We start from the raw sequence: 17,952 nt of genomic DNA on the forward strand, positions 1-17,952 counted from the left end.
TGTACGTGTAAAATGCACAACTTGATGGTCCGTTCGCTATTTCTCATTGAATTGACAACACTTGAATTCATGTTGCAGCTTTAACAAAATACTCATAGTACTAGCAAAAGCATCAAACATGTCGAAGAAGAAGTCAAAGACTACAGCATCATCTGCATCCGTCGTAGCCGCATCTCCAGCCTCATCAAATCCCTCAAAGGAAGCTCCTCCTACTCCAAGCTCTGAAGATGCCTCAAACGAAAAAGACGATGATGAACAAGAGGAAGTTCAGCAAGGATTTAGAGGTCAAGCTAGTAAAGATATGAAGGCTGTTACTGGATATCTTGGAGAAGAGGGGATAGGTGAATTGGACCAAAGTAAACTGAACCAGGTATAAAGCAACATCGACTACTTTTTTTGGCATTGCATGAGGAGCTTATTAGATGTTTTTGTGTAGGCTATGGCATCCATGTCTGATTTAAATCGGAAGCAAAAGGCGCAAAAGACTACAAGGTATGTCGTGTATGAGGTTGTTTGATTCGAATGATCTCTATTCAGGCTTGCTGATTTTATTTTGGTTCCTTAGAGACAAGGAGCTGGATAAAGTCGTAATCGCTGCCAAGGACGTTGAACTAATAGTATGTTGGATCGTCTCGTCGGAATTTCATCTTGTTTTGTTGTGCCAACACCATACCTCTGATCTAGATGTCTGAAATGGAAGTTACACGTCTTGTGGCTGAACGTTCATTACGTGAAAATAAAGGGAGCGTGGTGGAGACGCTGCGTAAGATGGTCAATGCATAGATCTTTTGATTGTAGATATATATAGATTGGACGGGTTTGCATTCGAACGCGTTTTTTGATATTAGAGCATGAGCAAGTGCTCCGAAGTGTGCTGTAGAAGATTATAGGTGAAGATTACACGACGAAAACAGGGTTGAACGCGTTTATTGGTGGTCTCTTAACTTTCGTGCATTAGAGGTGCATTACGTCACGAAAACCTGAGGAACTTTTTGTACTCACTCGTACTTCCCACGACCACTTTACGCTTAAAGCTTTTGAAGAAAGAGAGAAGCAAGTAAGTACTAGCATCGCTAATAGTTTCCTTGTTGGTGTCCGCCATTACTGTGGCTTCGTTCCAACGCTTCTTTACGAGCGAGCTTCACAAAACAATTCCAGTCTTGTATTCTGACAAACTGCACGCATTCCATTAGACATGAGTTCTGCACGAGACAGGAAGAAGGCTTACGTAGTCGGTGTCGGTGAGTTCCAGGGTTTGCTTTTCTTAAGGCTTTATGAAAAACGTGTGCTAACGAATGTTGCGTATGTTAGGCATGACCAAGTAAGTTTCACGACCAATACCGCTGCGAGTCTTGTTTGGATTGATATGTCAGTGGTGCTCGGCTGATGTATCGATTCATGAAATCGTGGAAACGTCGGTCTTCAAGCGAGAGTGTGGTCGTGGAAGCTGTGTACCATAGTTGGGATGACGTTGGAGATATTGTCGCCAAATTTTTCAATGGCATATGTCTTGACTGGGCAATTTGATCAGCTACCCCGGTTCCTATTGTGCTAACTCACGTACTTTCCTTGATCTACAGATTCGACAAGCCAGGTAAGATAACGCACAATTTCCAAACTCGTTCAATCGCAAACACTGACCCGTGCCATTTCCCACCAGGCAAACAAAACAAGAAGGATTACCCCGATTACGGTCTCGAAGCTGCCACCAAGGCACTCATTGATGCCGGTATCCGATTCGATGAGGTCGAGATGGCAACTGTTGGTTACGTCTTTGGTGATTCTTGCTTTGGACAACGTACTTTATACCAATTGGGTTTGACTCAAATCCCTATTCAAAACGTCAACAACAACGTACGTGGTGCAGTCATTTTAACGCCTTTCAACTGTTACGCTAATTCATCACACAAACATGCAAACAGTGCTCAACTGGTTCAACTGCCTTGTTCATGGCCCGTCAAGCCGTAGCTGGTGGAATCGTTGACTGTGCCATGGCACTTGGATTTGAAAAGATGAACACTGGAAGTCTTGGAGCTACAGTCTTCCCACATTTGAGACGTCCTGGTGAAGTTGCTGGCAAGCTCATGAACGAAATCTACCCCTTCGATCCAAAGGCCCCTGGTGCTCCACAGACGTTCGGCAAAGGCGCTATGGAGTATATGAAGGAACACCCAGACTCCCTTCCAGCACATTTGGATATGATTGCACACAAGAACCATCTTCAATCGTGAGTCACCACCTTTTCTTTTGTTTGTGGATGTATTGCAATCATCAGTTATGTTTGACAAACACTAAATATGTTTCCAAAATCTCTCCCAGCACCCTCAACCCATACTCGCAATTCCGAGACTCGTACACCATTGAACAAGTCCACGATGCCCGTAAAATCTTTGGCCCATTGACCTTGTTGCACTGCTCTCCAACATCCGATGGTGCTGGATGTGCCATTATCTGCAGCGAAGAATTCGTAAAGAAACACGGTCTTGAAGCTCAGGCTATTGAAATCGCTGCTCAAGTTATGGCTACTGATTCTGCTCTTGCTTTCGGTGTCAACAACCACCCAATTAGTGCTCAGCAACTTGCTGGTGTTGGTGAGTCTCGGGTCGTGGGGACATCTTCCAGATGTAATCGTCGGTTTTTTTCGGTTGCTTACGTTCTATATTGATTGTTTTCTAGACATGACTCGACGTGCCGCCAACGAGCTTTACAAGATTGGAAAGATCACTGCTCAAGATGTTGATATTGTTGAGCTCCATGGTATGTGTTTTGGAAAGGTAGCTTGTGAACAAAAAAAATCAAAATAGAGAAACTAACGAATGCATTCTGACCAGACTGTTTCTCTGCTAACGAGCTCATCACCTACGATGCTCTTGGAATCTGTCCTCCTGGAAAGGCTGGTCCATGGATTGCATCTGGTGCTCCATACCACCCCAAGTATGAATTCGAACGGTTTTCTCGCAGTGTTACACCTAGGAATTAGATTACCAATAAATATATTTCTTATTTGAACTTCTTTATAATTAGGTTTGCCCCACCAGGCTCCAACCCAGTTAAAAGAGTACCAGTCAACGTTTCTGGTGGATTAATCTCCAAGGTATTGTGACCTGATCCGCTCTCTTTTGTGTCAGGTTTTTCGTGCATCCGTTCAATAACATAATCTTCTTTTACATTCATCTAGGGTCATCCTCTAGGAGCTACCGGTCTCGCTCAATGCACTGAAATGACTTGGGTAAATGAACGGTTGGGACGAGCAACCCAAAAAACCCTTTATTCTGACCAGTAGTTTCGTTCTTTAGCAATTACGTGGATGGGCCGGTGAACGACAAGTCCCTGGCGTCAAATACGCCTTACAACACAATGTTGGTCTAGGTGGTGCCGTCGTGTGTACTCTGTGTAAGCAATTATTCATCTTTGATCTCTCCTTTTTTTGGCGAACACTTGCCGTGCTGCCCGTTTTTATCAACTTACGCATCATCACCGCAATATACAGACAAGAAGGGTTTCCCAGATGCCAAACCATCCGCCGTCGATGGAAGAACCAGATTGGGATACAATCCTGCTACTGAAGCTCGTCCAATCACTTTGGAACAATTCGATCAAGCCAAATCTGTCGCGGGATCTATTGGACCTCGTCCAGAATGGCCTTTGAAGAGTTCGTCTGAATCTGCTGCTCGTCTTTAAGTCTGTTGGTTGGGATAAAAAAGTGTTAACTCCAAAATTGAACAATAAACAAGATTTGAACTTACTCAAGTGGTTAGTTTGAGATTGGGACGTGTGCTGTCAATTTGTTTGGCGGCGTGGTTGAGGTACGTGATTCTGAAACTTGAAATGAGGACGTTAGGTGAACCTTGTGCGTAGTGGACAAAAGGAAGTACACCCCCAGAACAGAAAGTTCCGGTCAAAGCCCATATTCAATTTGAATTGAGAAAAACCAGGTTAACTCAGGGGTCTATGAAAAAGACAGTCTATATTTCGAAAATGCTTTGATTTATGCTTTTATAAAATGTGCGGTATGCGACAAGCTAAACAATATGACAACAAGAATTCCCATCTATGTATGCTAACGATGCCCCGAATCCACCCAGACGAAAGCCCATCAAGTACTTAATTTACTTGCTTGAGCCAATCTATCTATATAAACATAACCTATTGCTCAAAACGCACAGAAGGCCTGCAGAAGTGAGCAGAGTGACGTTTCGGGCTAATGATAAAATCATCACCTGCAATGTACTCTTCAAGCAAGAAATCATGGAAGGGCTCCAAGTTGTGAGACGGACTCAACAACATGGACCCATCATGAAGTAACCCACCACCACCATAGCTTTGACGACGAGACATGATACTTTCGCGTCTCGGGAATGACAGTACGTCACTTACACGACGAGGAAGAGCCAAGAATTCGTTGCCGTGTTGTACAGATAGGAAAGGTGTGGCATCAAATGTTGATTCACTGGTGAAGGCAAACGGGTTGAAGGAGAATGGTAGGCCGTTGCTATATGTTGATATTGGTGGGGGGAAGACCATGTTGTTGCCTTGATGGGATGGAGTGAACATGGTGTATGTTGATGGGCCACCTTGCATCATGGACGTTGGAATTATGGTGGAGAGGGGAGCCATGGGACTACCAAAGAGACCAGAAATCTCAAAGGAGGGAGATGTCTGGTAGTTTGACGAGTTTTCACGGTCCTTGGATTCATTGCTATGTTTTCTGTTTACGTGTCTAAGGGTTGATTGTTGTGCGAAAAAAAGTGAGAAAAAGTTACTAAAACGAAATTTGAAAAGTGTCAAAACTAACAGCGCCTCCGTTCGACCCAAACTTACTTTCGAAGCTCATGAGCAGACGAGAAAGACTTGGTACAACCAGTATTGTTACAATCAAACGACTCTTCATCAGAAGACTCCACGTCTTCAGAATCCTCACTATCCCAACCTCCGTTATCAGACTCATCGGAGTCCACGTCACGACTTTTGCGAGTCTTGTGAGACTTACGTAGACGTTTGTTGCTTTGCTTCTTTGATGGTGTAGGTTGTGCTGGAGAGTCTACTATACCTGGTGTGCGAACCACGAGGAGAGCTTCTTCGTGACTCGGTGGAGAGATGGCCAATAAAGCGTGAGCTCTCTTGATTGCTTCGGTAGTAGATTCATTCTTGACTTCAGTAGTGCTTGGTTGACCCATTTCAACGCGTTTCAAGTCACGACGAAGGGCCTCCAAGAAAAGTTTTTCGATTTTCACGGCTTGGAGCTTGAAGACCTAGAATTTGCGATAAAGACATTTACTTCGTGAAGGGAGAACTTGGAAATCTGTCGTTGCATAATACCTTCTGTTTCTTTTGCGTCCTTATTGCGCCTGCCTGGAATAAATATTGCAACAAACGAGACCTAGGCTGCTCTAGACTACAACCAGTAGGTACTTTGAGTTGTCTCAAGTCTGAGAAAAGCCCTACAACGGTCAAAGATTTGTGAGTCATTTCGAAACTGTCGTGCCTCTAGCAAAGGACAAGTATGCAATTCAACAGCTCACCTTCTTCCCACTTTTTCAAATGACCTTCACGAATAGGACGCCCTATGGTAAAGAAGCATTCAAACCAAACAACGAGAAACAACAATTCGAGAAAACACGACGTAAAACGTTTGCGCACAACACAGAAATACATACCCAGCTTCACAAGCAAGAACTCAACGATCTTCAAGACATCGGTACCACTGATAAAGACGTCACCATTTTCACCATTCCATAACACACAGGAGATGATATTGTCAGCTGCAAGATGATGCTGTACAACAGCTGGAGATTGTTGGTTGGCAATTAGCGAATGGATAGCAGTCTTTAAGAAGTTCTTCAAGGAGGCGACCGAAGTATCGACTTGATTGCTCTCTGCTGTAGATCCACTAGTAGGAGTCTCCAACGAGATGCTGGCTGTTGATTCAGAGGTGTGCAATGGTACTTGATTCGGCAAGGTCAGAGCGTCGTAGTACCTGCCTTGCAAGCTAGCCAAAAGCTGGCTGTTGTGATTTTCCATATCAGAAATCAGAAACTGTCTCGTGTACTTGACTTGTTTTGAAAGAAAATTTTGTGAGGTTTTGTAGCTAAAAGTTGTGCCTTTTGGTGAAATGCAAAAGTTGTGGCCTGAAGCAAAAGTTTGGAGTGAGGACGTTTCGACGACAAACGAGCGTCCTAAGAGTATCTAATTAGAGATAACAGTTAGTGAACGCGTGATATAATGTCACGTATGCCAAGTAGAGCGACCGATACAGCACCAGACTAAAAATACTAGAAACAAATCTTCAATGTTGATGTTAGGGAACTTAGCTTTGTTGGATGAAACAGAACTTGTTAATATCAAGACATCACGTCGAAAATATTGTTCAAACATGAAATAACACGCTTAAGATGTGCGTTGTTTGGTGAGTGTGCCAGTTTTCAATCTGCTGCACACTTGACAACAATTTCAGCAGAGATGGAGAGTGCTGGGTTGCCAAAGATGGCCAAGGATCCCAATGACACGCCATCGATGCCATCTACTCCAATCTACGTTAGCGATGCCGTTCAAAGCGTAAGTATAGAGCTTTTGATGTTGATGTTTTGAATTGGACAAAATACAAGTTGCTAAATCATGTTGAAGGCTGTTTACAAGAGTATGAACTGATGGGATTCATGTATTTTGTGCCGAAATTATTGGTTATTTGCTGTGTTTCATATCAGATCTACGTATCTGATCCAAACATTTGACATGTTGGATCCAACGCATCTGACCTAAACATTTGACATCCTAGGTCTTGTCAGAGGCCGTTGATGATATGGTATCAGCTCCACTGAGTCGTGTGCTCGTCATCTATGTCGGTGGAACGTAAGAATCGTCCAATACACGGAATACACCTCCTTTGAACTCTGATCTGATTCTGACTTGTACAGAATTGGAATGAAAAACACCCCAACTCACGGCTATATACCTGTACCTGGCTTTCTATCTCAAACTCTAGCAGCTATGACTCGTTTTCATGATCCAGCTGGGCTAGCTCAAGCACAAGGACTGCAGAGCTTGAATCAACCATTGACGAACGCTGTCAACATATCCCTTCGTTATCCAGATGGCGAAGTATCATCAGCTTGTCAAAAGCACGACAACCTTTCTCCTACTGGAACCATAAACGGTACTCCAGTCTTCAAGACTCGGATTCCTGCACTTGTGACGCCTGAAAGCTTGTATGGCAAGAGGACTAGATATTCGATATTGGAGTATGATCCGCTGCTAGATTCATCAAACATGACAATGACGGATTGGGTCAAGATTGCAACGGACATTGAAGTCAATTACAAGTTGTTTGACGCTTTTATCATTCTTCATGGTAGGTATCTTTGACATCTAACTGTTTGATGTGCTCAAGCTAAAGTCAATTTCGCTTATGAACTTTAGGCACTGACACTATGGCTTGTATGCACTTTTGACGTTTGACTGTTTGATGTGCCTATGCCCAAGAGAATTCGCTTCCGAACGTATCAAACAACTCTGATATTCCCGTAGATACTGCCTCGGCTTTGTCTTACATGTTGGAAGACCTAGGGAAGACAGTGATTCTCACTGGCTCTCAGATTCCATTGGCTGAAGTTCGAAACGATGCGGTTGAGAATCTCCTAGGAGCACTCACTATTGCTGGTACATAAGAAGGGTTTTTTGCCTGCTACGAAACTCATACTCACTATCCCTTAAACATAGGCCATTTCGTGATTCCCGAAGTGGGTCTTTTCTTCTCGCACAAGCTATTCCGTGGTAATAGATCATCGAAAGTCGATGCTGTAGATCTCAACGCATTCGATTCACCAAATCTACGACCTATCGTAACTGTTGGGGTCAATATTGACGTCAACTGGAATGAAGTATTTCGCCCCACCACGATTGCCAAATTCCGAGCTCACAAAGTCCTCAATCCATCAGTCGCAGCCTTGAGAATGTTTCCTGGTATTACTGTAGCCACTGTCAAGGCATTCTTGCAAGCTCCCATCGCTGGTGTGGTATTGGAAACTTATGGAGCTGGTAATGCTCCCAGCAATCGACCTGACTTGTTGGAAGCTATACGAGAAGCAATTGAGAGAAGGGTTGTCGTGGTCAACTGTACGCAGTGTCTAAGAGGGCTTGTGTCAGACATGTATGAGACTGGGAAGGCTCTTGTTCAAGTCGGTGTCGTTCCTGGATCAGATATGACTTCTGAGGTGTGAGAACTTGCGTGTTGGTGTGGTCATGCGAAGACGATCGAACGGTCCATTCGTCACCATCTTATCCGTACTTTGTTGCTCGATTATGTGCTGATTTTTTATTTTAGAGTGCCTTGACAAAGCTGTCTTACTTATTGGGTAAAGGATACGATCCAGAAACTATACGTGTCGAAATGCGTCGTAATCTAAGAGGTGAACTGACAATAACCTCTCGACGTCCACGATTCTCTTACGATCATCGTACGATTCAACTCACACAAGCTGTGCTGGGTTTGGTCGGTCAATCATACTCGTCGTCAACAAACTCGAATGGATTGTCACTCCTTCAAGCTGGAGGTAGATCTCCTTCAGAGAGTGCAGTAATTCAACCACAAATAGACAAGCAGCTATCAGTTATAGCTGATCAATTGAGTCCACCTTTGGGACCTAGGTACAATTGAAAGCCTGGCTTTGCCTCGTTTAATTTTGCCAAACAGCCAAACCCCAAACTAACACTGAAGTTTCCAGCGGTAGTTTCTTGCTGAAGGACGGTGATGATTCTGGTATGGAAAGGGCATTGATACCAATGTTGCTATGTCAAGCTGCAAGGTAAAGTAATCTTCTTGTCTTGTTCCTTCAAGAATTGGCTCTTGGTATTATCATTTTTTGGTTGCTCACTTGTTGACACCTTTGTCTTTTGCAGGATTGGCGACGCTGACGCCATTCAGACAGTCGCTCAGAACTTCCCAACTTTCATCAGCGTGGGGGATTATGATGGCAGAACACCCCTTCACATTGCTGCATCGGAGGGACAGCTGGCGGTTATTGAAACACTGCTTGTTCATGGTGCTAGTCTTCACTCTCGAGACAGATTTGGACATTGTCCACTTTTTGACAGCTGTAGATCCGGGAAGCCGGAGGCTTGCAAGCTACTGCTCAATGCGGGGGCCCACTTTTCAGAGGAGGAATTGGATGATATATCTGGAAAGCTCGTTGCGTAAGAGTCAACCGACAATCACAATGAAATGAATCTGACTTTGTTTTCCACAATAGGGCTGCCTCGAAAGGAGATCTTGAACGAATGGGTCTTTTCGTGGAGAACGGAGCTGACATTAACAGGCCTTATCTGGATGGTCGAACTCCACTTCACGCGGTATGGCCAAGAGAGCTTGAGTTGTGTGGATTATGTCTTTGCTGACTTGACAAATTGCTTTTAGGCTGTATCTCACAAACAGTTGTCGGTGCTCCAGTATTTGGTTGGGCTCTCTGCAACTAGCAGTCCATTCGTAAGGGCATCAACACCTATTGCAATCGAGAGTGCCAGAGATGGAGTGCCAATGACCAAGGGTCCATCATCAGCAACTTCCACAATCCTGGTGGTAAATCTCGAGCCAACCGATACTCTTGGCAATACTCCATTGAGTGAAGCAATCACTTCTGGATGGAGTGAAGGAGTTGTCGTATTGGAAGAAGCAATCAAACACAAAGGACTCATAAAGTAAGAATGATCGGTGGTCTATGATAATTTATCTAGCATGCATTTTTCTATACACAAACAATACAATTTTACACAGCAACATATCTCATAAGTTACCATAAATCAGGTGCCGTCCCAGATTTATCAGCGCGTTAATTCCACCAATTGTACCTCCCACAACGCCAACAGTCAGAATCGATATAGTCCATGCCCATTCCCTCCAACTTCTCCCGTCCCATCCATTAAGCTGATAATAAAACACGACTGGAAAAATAAAAACCAATGCCGTGTTTGCTATTGCACCCATAACTTCCACCCAATCCGTGAAATACGGCACTGAGACCGCCAAAGCGGATATACATGCAGCCAGCCCCATCCGCAAAGACACACGAGCTTTCAATGCACTCCATCCAACAGGCGACAACCACACCGGACACTTCCAAGACCGTTCGATATCGTTTGTTAGTGTGGATATCAGTACTGGACATGCTAGCAAGACATGTAGAGTTATGGATATGGTGGCGAGGATCTTGCCTGGTGAGTTTGGGGTTAGGTTATCAAGGATTGGCGAGCTTGAGGCTGTTCCCCATGCTGCGTATCCTGTTATGGCGATTAAGAGGTATATGGAGCAGACTATTATCATTGCTTTTCGGAGTACGGATGGGAATGTTGATGGTTCTTGCAGGGAGGCTTCGACGTCTGGGTACTAGAAGTTTATAATCTTGATTAAGGAGAAAAAAAAGAATAGAAGGATTGTATAGTGAAACCATTGTCTCATACTTGCACGCACACTTACTATGAAATTACCACCAAACGAAAAGGATACAGAAGCTAGAGCTGATGGGAAGCCGACTAGATTGACGATATTAGATTCAGCTCCACCAGTTTCTGCTATCTGTGAGATTCCAGCGAGTATGATTACGATGACTACGATAACAGATACCAGAGTTGCCAGCAAGCTGTCAGAAATGGTTGTGCTGTGAGTATAGAGTTCATGCCAAGCTAAGGAACACATGCCTCAACACCACTGACCTCACAACAGCAACCTCCTTGAGCGACTTGAGAATCAAGACGGGAACCATCACAATAATCGAAAACAAACAAATCCACACTCGTGTAGACATCCACCCGAGTCCATTGGCAGCATTAGTACCAGCTAATACTACATACAACGTCGTGATACCTCCCAGCGCAGATCTATAAAAGACGACCACCCACAATCTCCCCCTTTGCCCAAATGCAGCTTGTCCGATATCAGCATAGCTGGTGAGACGGTGGCCAGGCTGATGATATAGACATGATACGAGCATTCGACCTGTCGAGTCGTTGACGATGGCGCTAAAGAGAATTATGAAGAGGCCAATCCAGCCTGGATTTGGATTTAATTTTCAGTTTGAATCAATAAGATTTCAACTAGTTCAGGCAGTAGGGAGGATACGTACCGGATTGTCTCATTGCGTAGGGGAGAGCGAGGATTCCAGTTCCGATTATGACGCATCTGATATGCGAAAATGTGTTAGTTTCGTTGGATTTCATATATATCGTCGTGCTACATTGCCATAGAAAGCTTTACACTAGATGATAAAGTGCTTCCAGTGGAGTTGATTTGTGATGTTTTTCACCCAACTCGTCATCCAACTCCAGATCAAAGTCCTGTAAGCCGTTCTGAGTATATTCGTCATCGTCTAGGCTCGATGCTGATATCGTAGCTATCTGTGCAGGTGACTGCACAATGCCATTTTCTAGGTTTTGAATTTTGAGCAGTTAGCAACATTTACGTGACATCTAGGTATTGATCAATGCTAGATATGCAATCAACGATTACAATACCTCGACTGAGCAGAGGCTCCACACCATCCTCCTGAAGGGAGACCCTCTGGGACATACGAGATGAAGGCCTGACGATGAGGGTAGAATTCATTTTATTGCTTCCAACCAAGAAGCGACCCCTGAAGCACTACAAGCAAGTGTATTTCACGCGTTTTCCATCACGGATCTACCCTGGCAAGGCCTGTTGCAAGAGCTTCCAGAAGTTTTGAAAAACTTAAAAAAAGTTGTAGATCCACAGTTCAATTGATAGATGTAATTTGTTTAGAGCCAAAGGGACGTAAAAGCACGCTCTTTGGCACTTTGAGAACGTGCAAAATCTTTGCATTGCCGCATATCTACATGCCTACTGGTTTGAGGACAACCATTAGGCCGTGATTTCTTGGTGCGTCACTTTCGTCTAGTTTTTCGTATCGGTCGCTGCCCGCTGGCATATTCAGTAAGCTCTTTCTTTGATTCGGAACGTATCGGATGCTGATCCGTTTGTCCTTGGTGCTATAGAACGAGCATTGAACCAAGCATCAACTCGTGCATTTCCATGAAAATGGACGCTGATCATAACAATGCCATCTCAAATCCATCCAACAACAATATGGAACCAAAGTCAAGAACTCGCTCTTTTCTTCCTACAATTCCGAAGCTGATGAAGTCTCGGTGCAAGGCTGATCAAAGTGCACCACAAGTTTCTGGATTTGGAGGTCTGCAAAGATCAACCTTACCAAAGTGAAACCAGTTTTCTGACTCTCTGAAAACGTTATTAGGCATTCCTTGTCCTGAGCAAGAATCGAACTTGCTTGTGAAATTGTTTACATACTGGCTCGATCCTCTGATAAAAGTTGGCTTCAAACGCGACCTGAAACTCGAAGACTTTTGGCAACTGAATGAAAGAAATCAAGCCAAAGTGCTTGCTGCCCAAGTCAACGATGCCTGGGAACATGAAGTTGCGTCCAAAACCAAACGTGGAAAGCAACCTAGCCTCATAACAGCTGTGACACGAGCATTCGGACCTGCCATAGTGCAAAGTGCTATTTTCCGATTGATTGCAGACACGTGCACGGTTGTATCGCCACTGGTGGTTCAAAACATCATTATATACCTACAAAATGGACCGGCTACGGACTCTGGAGCACATGGCTACATACTGGCGCTCATATTGCTACTTCTACAATTGCTCAACTCTATTTGTAACAATGCAACTATGGCAAGTGGTTCTTGAGCTTGAAACCTGTGGAGTTCGTCTGACCTTTTCCCACCACTAGCAAATGTGCACAAAGACGGGCTTTCGTATGTGAGCCGCTCTTGTCACGGCACTCTTTAGCAAGAGCTTACAAATATCACCTCTTGCCAGACAACAGTTTTCCAGTGGAAAACTGGTAAATATAATGTCGTCGGATGCCAATCGAATCGACCTCATGTGCTTTAACATTCATTTGTATTGGGTGCGTGTGTGCTTTAGCACAGTTTCGATATCGAATCTAACTTGTCAAGTTGACGACAGGCTGGACCGTACATTGTCATATTAGCCATGAGTTTGTTGTTGTATTCTATTGGTCCTTCAGCCCTAGTAGGATTTGGACTGCTACTTTTATACATACCATTCCAGTCTTTCTGCTCTACCCTACTTTCCAAAAACCGCCGCAGTGCAAATTTGGTTGCAGATTCCAGAATCCGAGCTACTCAAGAGACACTGTCCGGAATTCGTGTCATCAAGGTGCGTGGCAATCCTTTTTCACCTCGCTACTTCATATTGAAACATCGCGTTTATATAGATGTACTCTTGGGAAAATCCGTACCTCAAGTCAATTGCCGACTTGAGGTTTTCCGAGACTGGATTTATAAGGAATATTCTACTTGTCAGAGCATCTGTGTCTGGAATGTCTCAAGTATGTGCATACTTGTAATAGAGGTCGTCATGTTTCTAGCATTAAGCTGTTTTTTTGTCTCTAGGCAATGCCAGTCTTCGCCACAATGCTGTCGTTTATCGTATACGTTCAGACCGGCAACACCTTGAATCCAGCCAATATCTTCACCGCGTTGGGACTATTCAATGTGTTGAGAATACCGTTGATTCAGTTACCTCTTATGTTGACTCAGGTAGGTGTCAGCTTCCTTTCTTGATAGGTTTGCCTTTTTTTGTCTAACTCACCGTCCGCATGCTCTAGACGGTGGACGGGTTCGCAGCACTTCGTCGTATAGAATCCGTATTATTATCACCTGAAATGGATTGTGCGCCGGGATTGTTGACTGATCCGAATTATGGTCTAGTGGTGAAATCATCCTCCTTCTCATGGGAGGCTACCGATGATGACGAGAGCGAACCCGATGCTGCAGTCACAGATGGTGCTGAATCATCGTCAGCTGCCATAGAAGCATCTGGAGCAGATCCTTCAACTGCTAGCAGCAACATAGACAGTGCCTTGGATCATAAAACTGTCGTAGTTGATTATCCAGTGCCACTACAGGAACCGTCGTCTCCACCAGGTTCCGATGTTTCAGAAAAGCTGTTGGCAGACGGTATTGTCTCCAAAGAACAATATAACGGAATTCGTGAACTTGGCGCTAGCCAAACCAAGCTTCAGACTGATTCTGTACCCCGACGAGTCTGTTTATCAATTAGTGCGGATGCAGGAGAGAATCGTGCTAACGACAATTTGGATGGTGCTGATGCGAACGCATTCAAGCTTCATGATATTGATGTTGCTATAGAGAAGGGATCGTTGGTTGCAATCATCGGAACTGTGGGTGCTGGCAAATCGAGTTTCTTGAATGCTATTATTGGAGAGATGAGGAAATCATCTGGCACTGGTGTATTTGTTGGAGGGACAATTTCATATTGTGCTCAACAGCCATGGATTCGAAATGATACCCTCCGAAACAATGGTAATGGTGAAATACTTGATATACTTCTTTTTGACGATTGTAATGGCAAAATCATTTATACGACTCTATTAGTCTTGTTTGGAAAGCCGATGGATGAGAAACGCTATGCCAATGTGCTGAGAGATTGCGCTCTGGAACGAGACTTGGAAATCTTGCAAGGCGGTGACATGGCCGAAATTGGAGAGAGAGGGTAATTCGATTTCGACAACAACTTTTTGGGAAGGCCCTACATTATTGAACGCTTCAATTCCCTCAAAATGCAGCATAAATCTTTCAGGAGGTCAGAAAGCTCGCGTCGGATTAGCGCGGGCTGTTTATCAAGACACTGATATCGTAAGTATAGCGCAAAAAAAAGCAGTCGACGGGCATGAATTTATAATCTTTCGCTTACTAACACATGCACCTTGTCTTAAAAGGTATTGATGGATGATGTGCTATCAGCAGTGGATAGCGGAGTTGGCAAATCCCTCTTTGACAATTGCATCCTTGGGGCATTGAAGGGCAAGACTAGAATATTGGTCACTCATGCATTACAGGTATGCCTAGGTGTTATATTACCATATCTGTGTATTAGTATTCAGTATTTTTTGGCCTTTAGTATTTGCCTCGAGTTGATAAAATCCTCGTCATGAGCGGTGGCACCATAGTCGAACAAGGTACATACAAGGAGCTAATGGCCGACAAATATTCGTATCTTTCGGCAAATCAAGATGCATGGAATAGTCCATCGCCATTGTCATCTGCTGAATCTGTTCAACGTCGAAGGTCTTCGGTAAAAGTTATTGAGACAGAGATAGCGACCAAAAAAGCCGCCGAGTCGCCAGCTGGAGAAAAGCTGATGAGCACGGAGGAAGAACATAAAGGGAAAATTACATGGTCTGCGTATGGAACGTATCTGAAAATGCTGGGTGGATTTTGGGTTACGTTTGCTGTTGTGCTTGGGTTGGTTATGGCTCAAGTGACCAGGATTGGCACTGATCAATGGTAAAGCTTTAAAAGAATTCTTTCGCCTCTTTTTGGTTCATTGTGCCATTATTTCTCACAACATACTCATGCAAAACCCTCTCTGGTCAGGCTGGTACAATGGACAAACAAGCGGTTCCCCCTTGACACTGGTTCATACGAAGGAATCTACGTTGCATTGGGCTTATCCCAGTGCCTGTTCATATTAGGACAATCTCTCGTTTTTGCATATGCGGGAGCTAATGCCTCACGACGAATCCACAATGCTGCTTTGGAAAAGATATTTAGGTCGCCAGCTACGTTTTTTGATACCACCCCATTGGGAAGGCAAGTGTATTGCTCACTACAGTACTTTTCAAAAGGGGCTTTTTTTGCTTGATTGTCAAATATGCATCTAACTTATGCTCTTGCTCTATGCAGGATTTTAAATCGCTTTTCCAAGGTATGAATATGCTGAAATTTGCGACGAAAGCATTATACTAATTTAAACTATTCCTCCACAAGGACGTTGATACGATTGACCTTCAGCTACCAGGTATGCAGTATTTATTGCTCACACTTTTCTTGCCGTCACCGAAGCTGATCAACCCCTTTTTGTAGAAAATTTTCGTACGATGCTCTACACTGCTGCCCTAACAATCGGCAACTTTGTCCTAATCTGCATCATATTCCCAATCATGCTGGCCCCACTCATTCCAGCACTTATATTCTATGGCTTTGTACAACAATACTACACGGCATCTTCTCGAGCCCTCAGACGATGGGACAGCATAACACGGTCCCCACTCCTAGCTCACTACTCTGAAGCGTTGACAGGGCTACCAACGATACGTGCATATGGCATTGAAGATCGTTTCAGGAAAGAGAATCTGAAGCTTCTTGATGACAATAATGCCGCGTATTATCTTTATGTCTGTATCCAACGGTGGTTGAATATCCGACTCGAGTTTGCGTCGAGTATGATCATATTCCTGACAGGTATATTCTGTATTACCGAGAGGTCTGTACTATCACCGGCATCTGCTGGTCTAGTGCTGTCTTATGCTTTGACTATTACCACGTCCTTAAACTGGGCGGTGAGGAATATTAGCCAAACTGAAAACAATATGGTATGCAAGTCTCTTGGATTTCAATTATAATCCTGCTCGCTAACTGTCGTTTCTTGTATCCTCATTTGTAGAATTCAATTGAACGATTAGTCCATTACTGCGAATCTCTGGAAAGTGAAAAGCCAGACATAATTCCAGAACACCGACCACCTGCATCCTGGCCATCAGAAGGAAAGATTGAGATTCGTAACTTGACGTTACGGTATCGTGATAATCTTCCAGATGTGATACATGAAATATCCTTCACAGTGGAGGCTGGACAGAAACTAGGCGTTGTGGGCCGTACAGGTGCTGGTAAATCATCCATTGTGGTTGCATTGTAAGAGAGAATATCTATGAAAACTATGTTGGAGTTGGATTGTTTTGTACAATGACACTTTTTTTCTGTTAGACTACGACTGGTTGAGAAAAAGAGTGGCGAAATCCTAATCGACAATTTAGATGTATCCATGATGGGCCTACATGATCTTCGAAAGTCAATCTCTACAATCCCACAGGGTAAAATTATCAAGACAAAGAACAAAGAATCTTGCTACTTAATTTCTCACTAATTGAATTTTTAGAGCCTGTCTTATTTTCAGGAACTATTCGCAGCAACCTTGATCCATTTGACCAATATTCTGACGAGGCCATATGGGCTGCACTAGGACAAAGTGATATGAAGGGCGTCGTGGCTAACACGCCTGGAGCACTTGAGGCCGCTGTTACAGAAAATGGCGAAAAGTGAGTGTTGTTTGAGTTTGAGTTGGTTGCTGAAAACAATTGTCGTTGACTTCGGTAATTTTTTTCCAGCTGGAGCCAGGGCCAAAGGCAGCTTCTGTGTCTTGCTCGTGCGCTTCTTCGAAAGTCCAAAATTGTCATGTATGCAATAATTTTGATTATTTCCACCATTACTTGTATTTCGTTAAATCTCTTTTTGCCCATTCTAGCCTTGATGAAGCTTCCGCCTCAGTCGATGGAGAAACAGATGAATTCATACGAGCAACCATTCGACGAGATTTCGCGGATTCAACAATTATTACTATTGCACATCGTCTCGACACAGTGTAAGACTTGATTAGCGCCAGTTGCACAGAACTGTCCTCTTTGACACGGTGTCCCATTTTTTAGTGTAGACTATGACAAGATCCTAGTCCTCTCACACGGAACCGTGTTGGAATTAGATACCCCACACAACTTGTTATCAAATCCAAACAGTGCGTTTAGTAAGATGGTGGATGAGACAGGCAAGACGAATGCACAGCATTTAAGGGATGTTGCTGCTGCCAAACATCTGAATAAAAGCTGATACGACTGTTGTGTCGTTTTGAAACCAAATGTAAAAAAAGTCAAATCTAAATACAAATTTGAATTCTCATAGTACGGTTGTTATGCAAAATTTATTTTGATATTGTGTGCAAACTACTGGTGTTGTGGACTTAAAAAAAGATGAAATATAAGATTTTTTTACAGATTAGGCATCACGTAACAGATTTCCTCTCCCAACCCCACTCTTTACAAAAGA

The 17,952-nt window shown here is 43.7% G+C and overlaps 5 protein-coding genes across 5 annotated transcripts; 3 read left to right on the forward strand and 2 right to left on the reverse strand.

The window, feature by feature from the left end:
* Positions 1 to 118: 118 nt before the first annotated feature.
* SmJEL517_g00161 (uncharacterized protein) lies at positions 119 to 3,681 on the forward strand (the record flags this gene model as incomplete). The annotated part of the gene is made up of 16 exons (XM_031166091.1): positions 119 to 370; positions 437 to 492; positions 566 to 617; positions 685 to 763; positions 1,194 to 1,241; positions 1,312 to 1,321; positions 1,581 to 1,594; positions 1,661 to 1,854; positions 1,923 to 2,227; positions 2,320 to 2,591; positions 2,677 to 2,757; positions 2,832 to 2,934; positions 3,025 to 3,094; positions 3,179 to 3,229; positions 3,297 to 3,393; positions 3,491 to 3,681. The coding sequence occupies 16 exons, from the start codon at positions 119 to 121 to the stop codon at positions 3,679 to 3,681; spliced, it is 1,875 nt and encodes a 624-aa protein (XP_031027840.1).
* A 428-nt stretch (positions 3,682 to 4,109) lies between these two features.
* On the reverse strand, positions 4,110 to 6,021 carry SmJEL517_g00162 (uncharacterized protein; the record flags this gene model as incomplete). Its single annotated transcript, XM_031166092.1, has 6 exons — positions 4,110 to 4,112; positions 4,165 to 4,720; positions 4,822 to 5,252; positions 5,320 to 5,441; positions 5,523 to 5,564; positions 5,658 to 6,021. 6 exons carry the CDS (start codon positions 6,019 to 6,021, stop codon positions 4,110 to 4,112), a joined length of 1,518 nt encoding a protein of 505 aa, XP_031027841.1.
* Positions 6,022 to 6,459: 438 nt separating this feature from the next.
* Positions 6,460 to 9,694, forward strand: SmJEL517_g00163 (uncharacterized protein; the record flags this gene model as incomplete). Its single annotated transcript, XM_031166093.1, has 11 exons — positions 6,460 to 6,555; positions 6,776 to 6,849; positions 6,915 to 7,348; positions 7,417 to 7,434; positions 7,525 to 7,656; positions 7,717 to 8,210; positions 8,321 to 8,643; positions 8,721 to 8,801; positions 8,896 to 9,189; positions 9,246 to 9,345; positions 9,410 to 9,694. The coding sequence occupies 11 exons, from the start codon at positions 6,460 to 6,462 to the stop codon at positions 9,692 to 9,694; spliced, it is 2,331 nt and encodes a 776-aa protein (XP_031027716.1).
* Positions 9,695 to 9,775: 81 nt separating this feature from the next.
* SmJEL517_g00164 (uncharacterized protein) lies at positions 9,776 to 11,590 on the reverse strand (the record flags this gene model as incomplete). The annotated part of the gene is made up of 6 exons (XM_031166094.1): positions 9,776 to 10,375; positions 10,466 to 10,628; positions 10,702 to 11,038; positions 11,112 to 11,167; positions 11,243 to 11,411; positions 11,500 to 11,590. 6 exons carry the CDS (start codon positions 11,588 to 11,590, stop codon positions 9,776 to 9,778), a joined length of 1,416 nt encoding a protein of 471 aa, XP_031027842.1.
* A 450-nt stretch (positions 11,591 to 12,040) lies between these two features.
* SmJEL517_g00165 (uncharacterized protein) lies at positions 12,041 to 17,736 on the forward strand (the record flags this gene model as incomplete). The annotated part of the gene is made up of 21 exons (XM_031166095.1): positions 12,041 to 12,194; positions 12,258 to 12,680; positions 12,756 to 12,780; positions 12,845 to 12,935; positions 12,995 to 13,207; positions 13,266 to 13,379; positions 13,444 to 13,590; positions 13,659 to 14,566; positions 14,640 to 14,709; positions 14,793 to 14,912; positions 14,975 to 15,360; positions 15,451 to 15,687; positions 15,760 to 15,781; positions 15,844 to 15,874; positions 15,940 to 16,448; positions 16,520 to 16,767; positions 16,840 to 16,946; positions 17,012 to 17,171; positions 17,241 to 17,309; positions 17,378 to 17,494; positions 17,559 to 17,736. 21 exons carry the CDS (start codon positions 12,041 to 12,043, stop codon positions 17,734 to 17,736), a joined length of 4,329 nt encoding a protein of 1,442 aa, XP_031027843.1.
* Between the last annotated feature and the right edge of the window lie 216 nt (positions 17,737 to 17,952).

The sequence above is a fragment of the Synchytrium microbalum genome (assembly GCF_006535985.1).
Source record: "Synchytrium microbalum strain JEL517 chromosome Unknown SmJEL517_scf0001, whole genome shotgun sequence".
NCBI classification, from domain to species: domain Eukaryota; kingdom Fungi; phylum Chytridiomycota; class Chytridiomycetes; order Synchytriales; family Synchytriaceae; genus Synchytrium; species Synchytrium microbalum.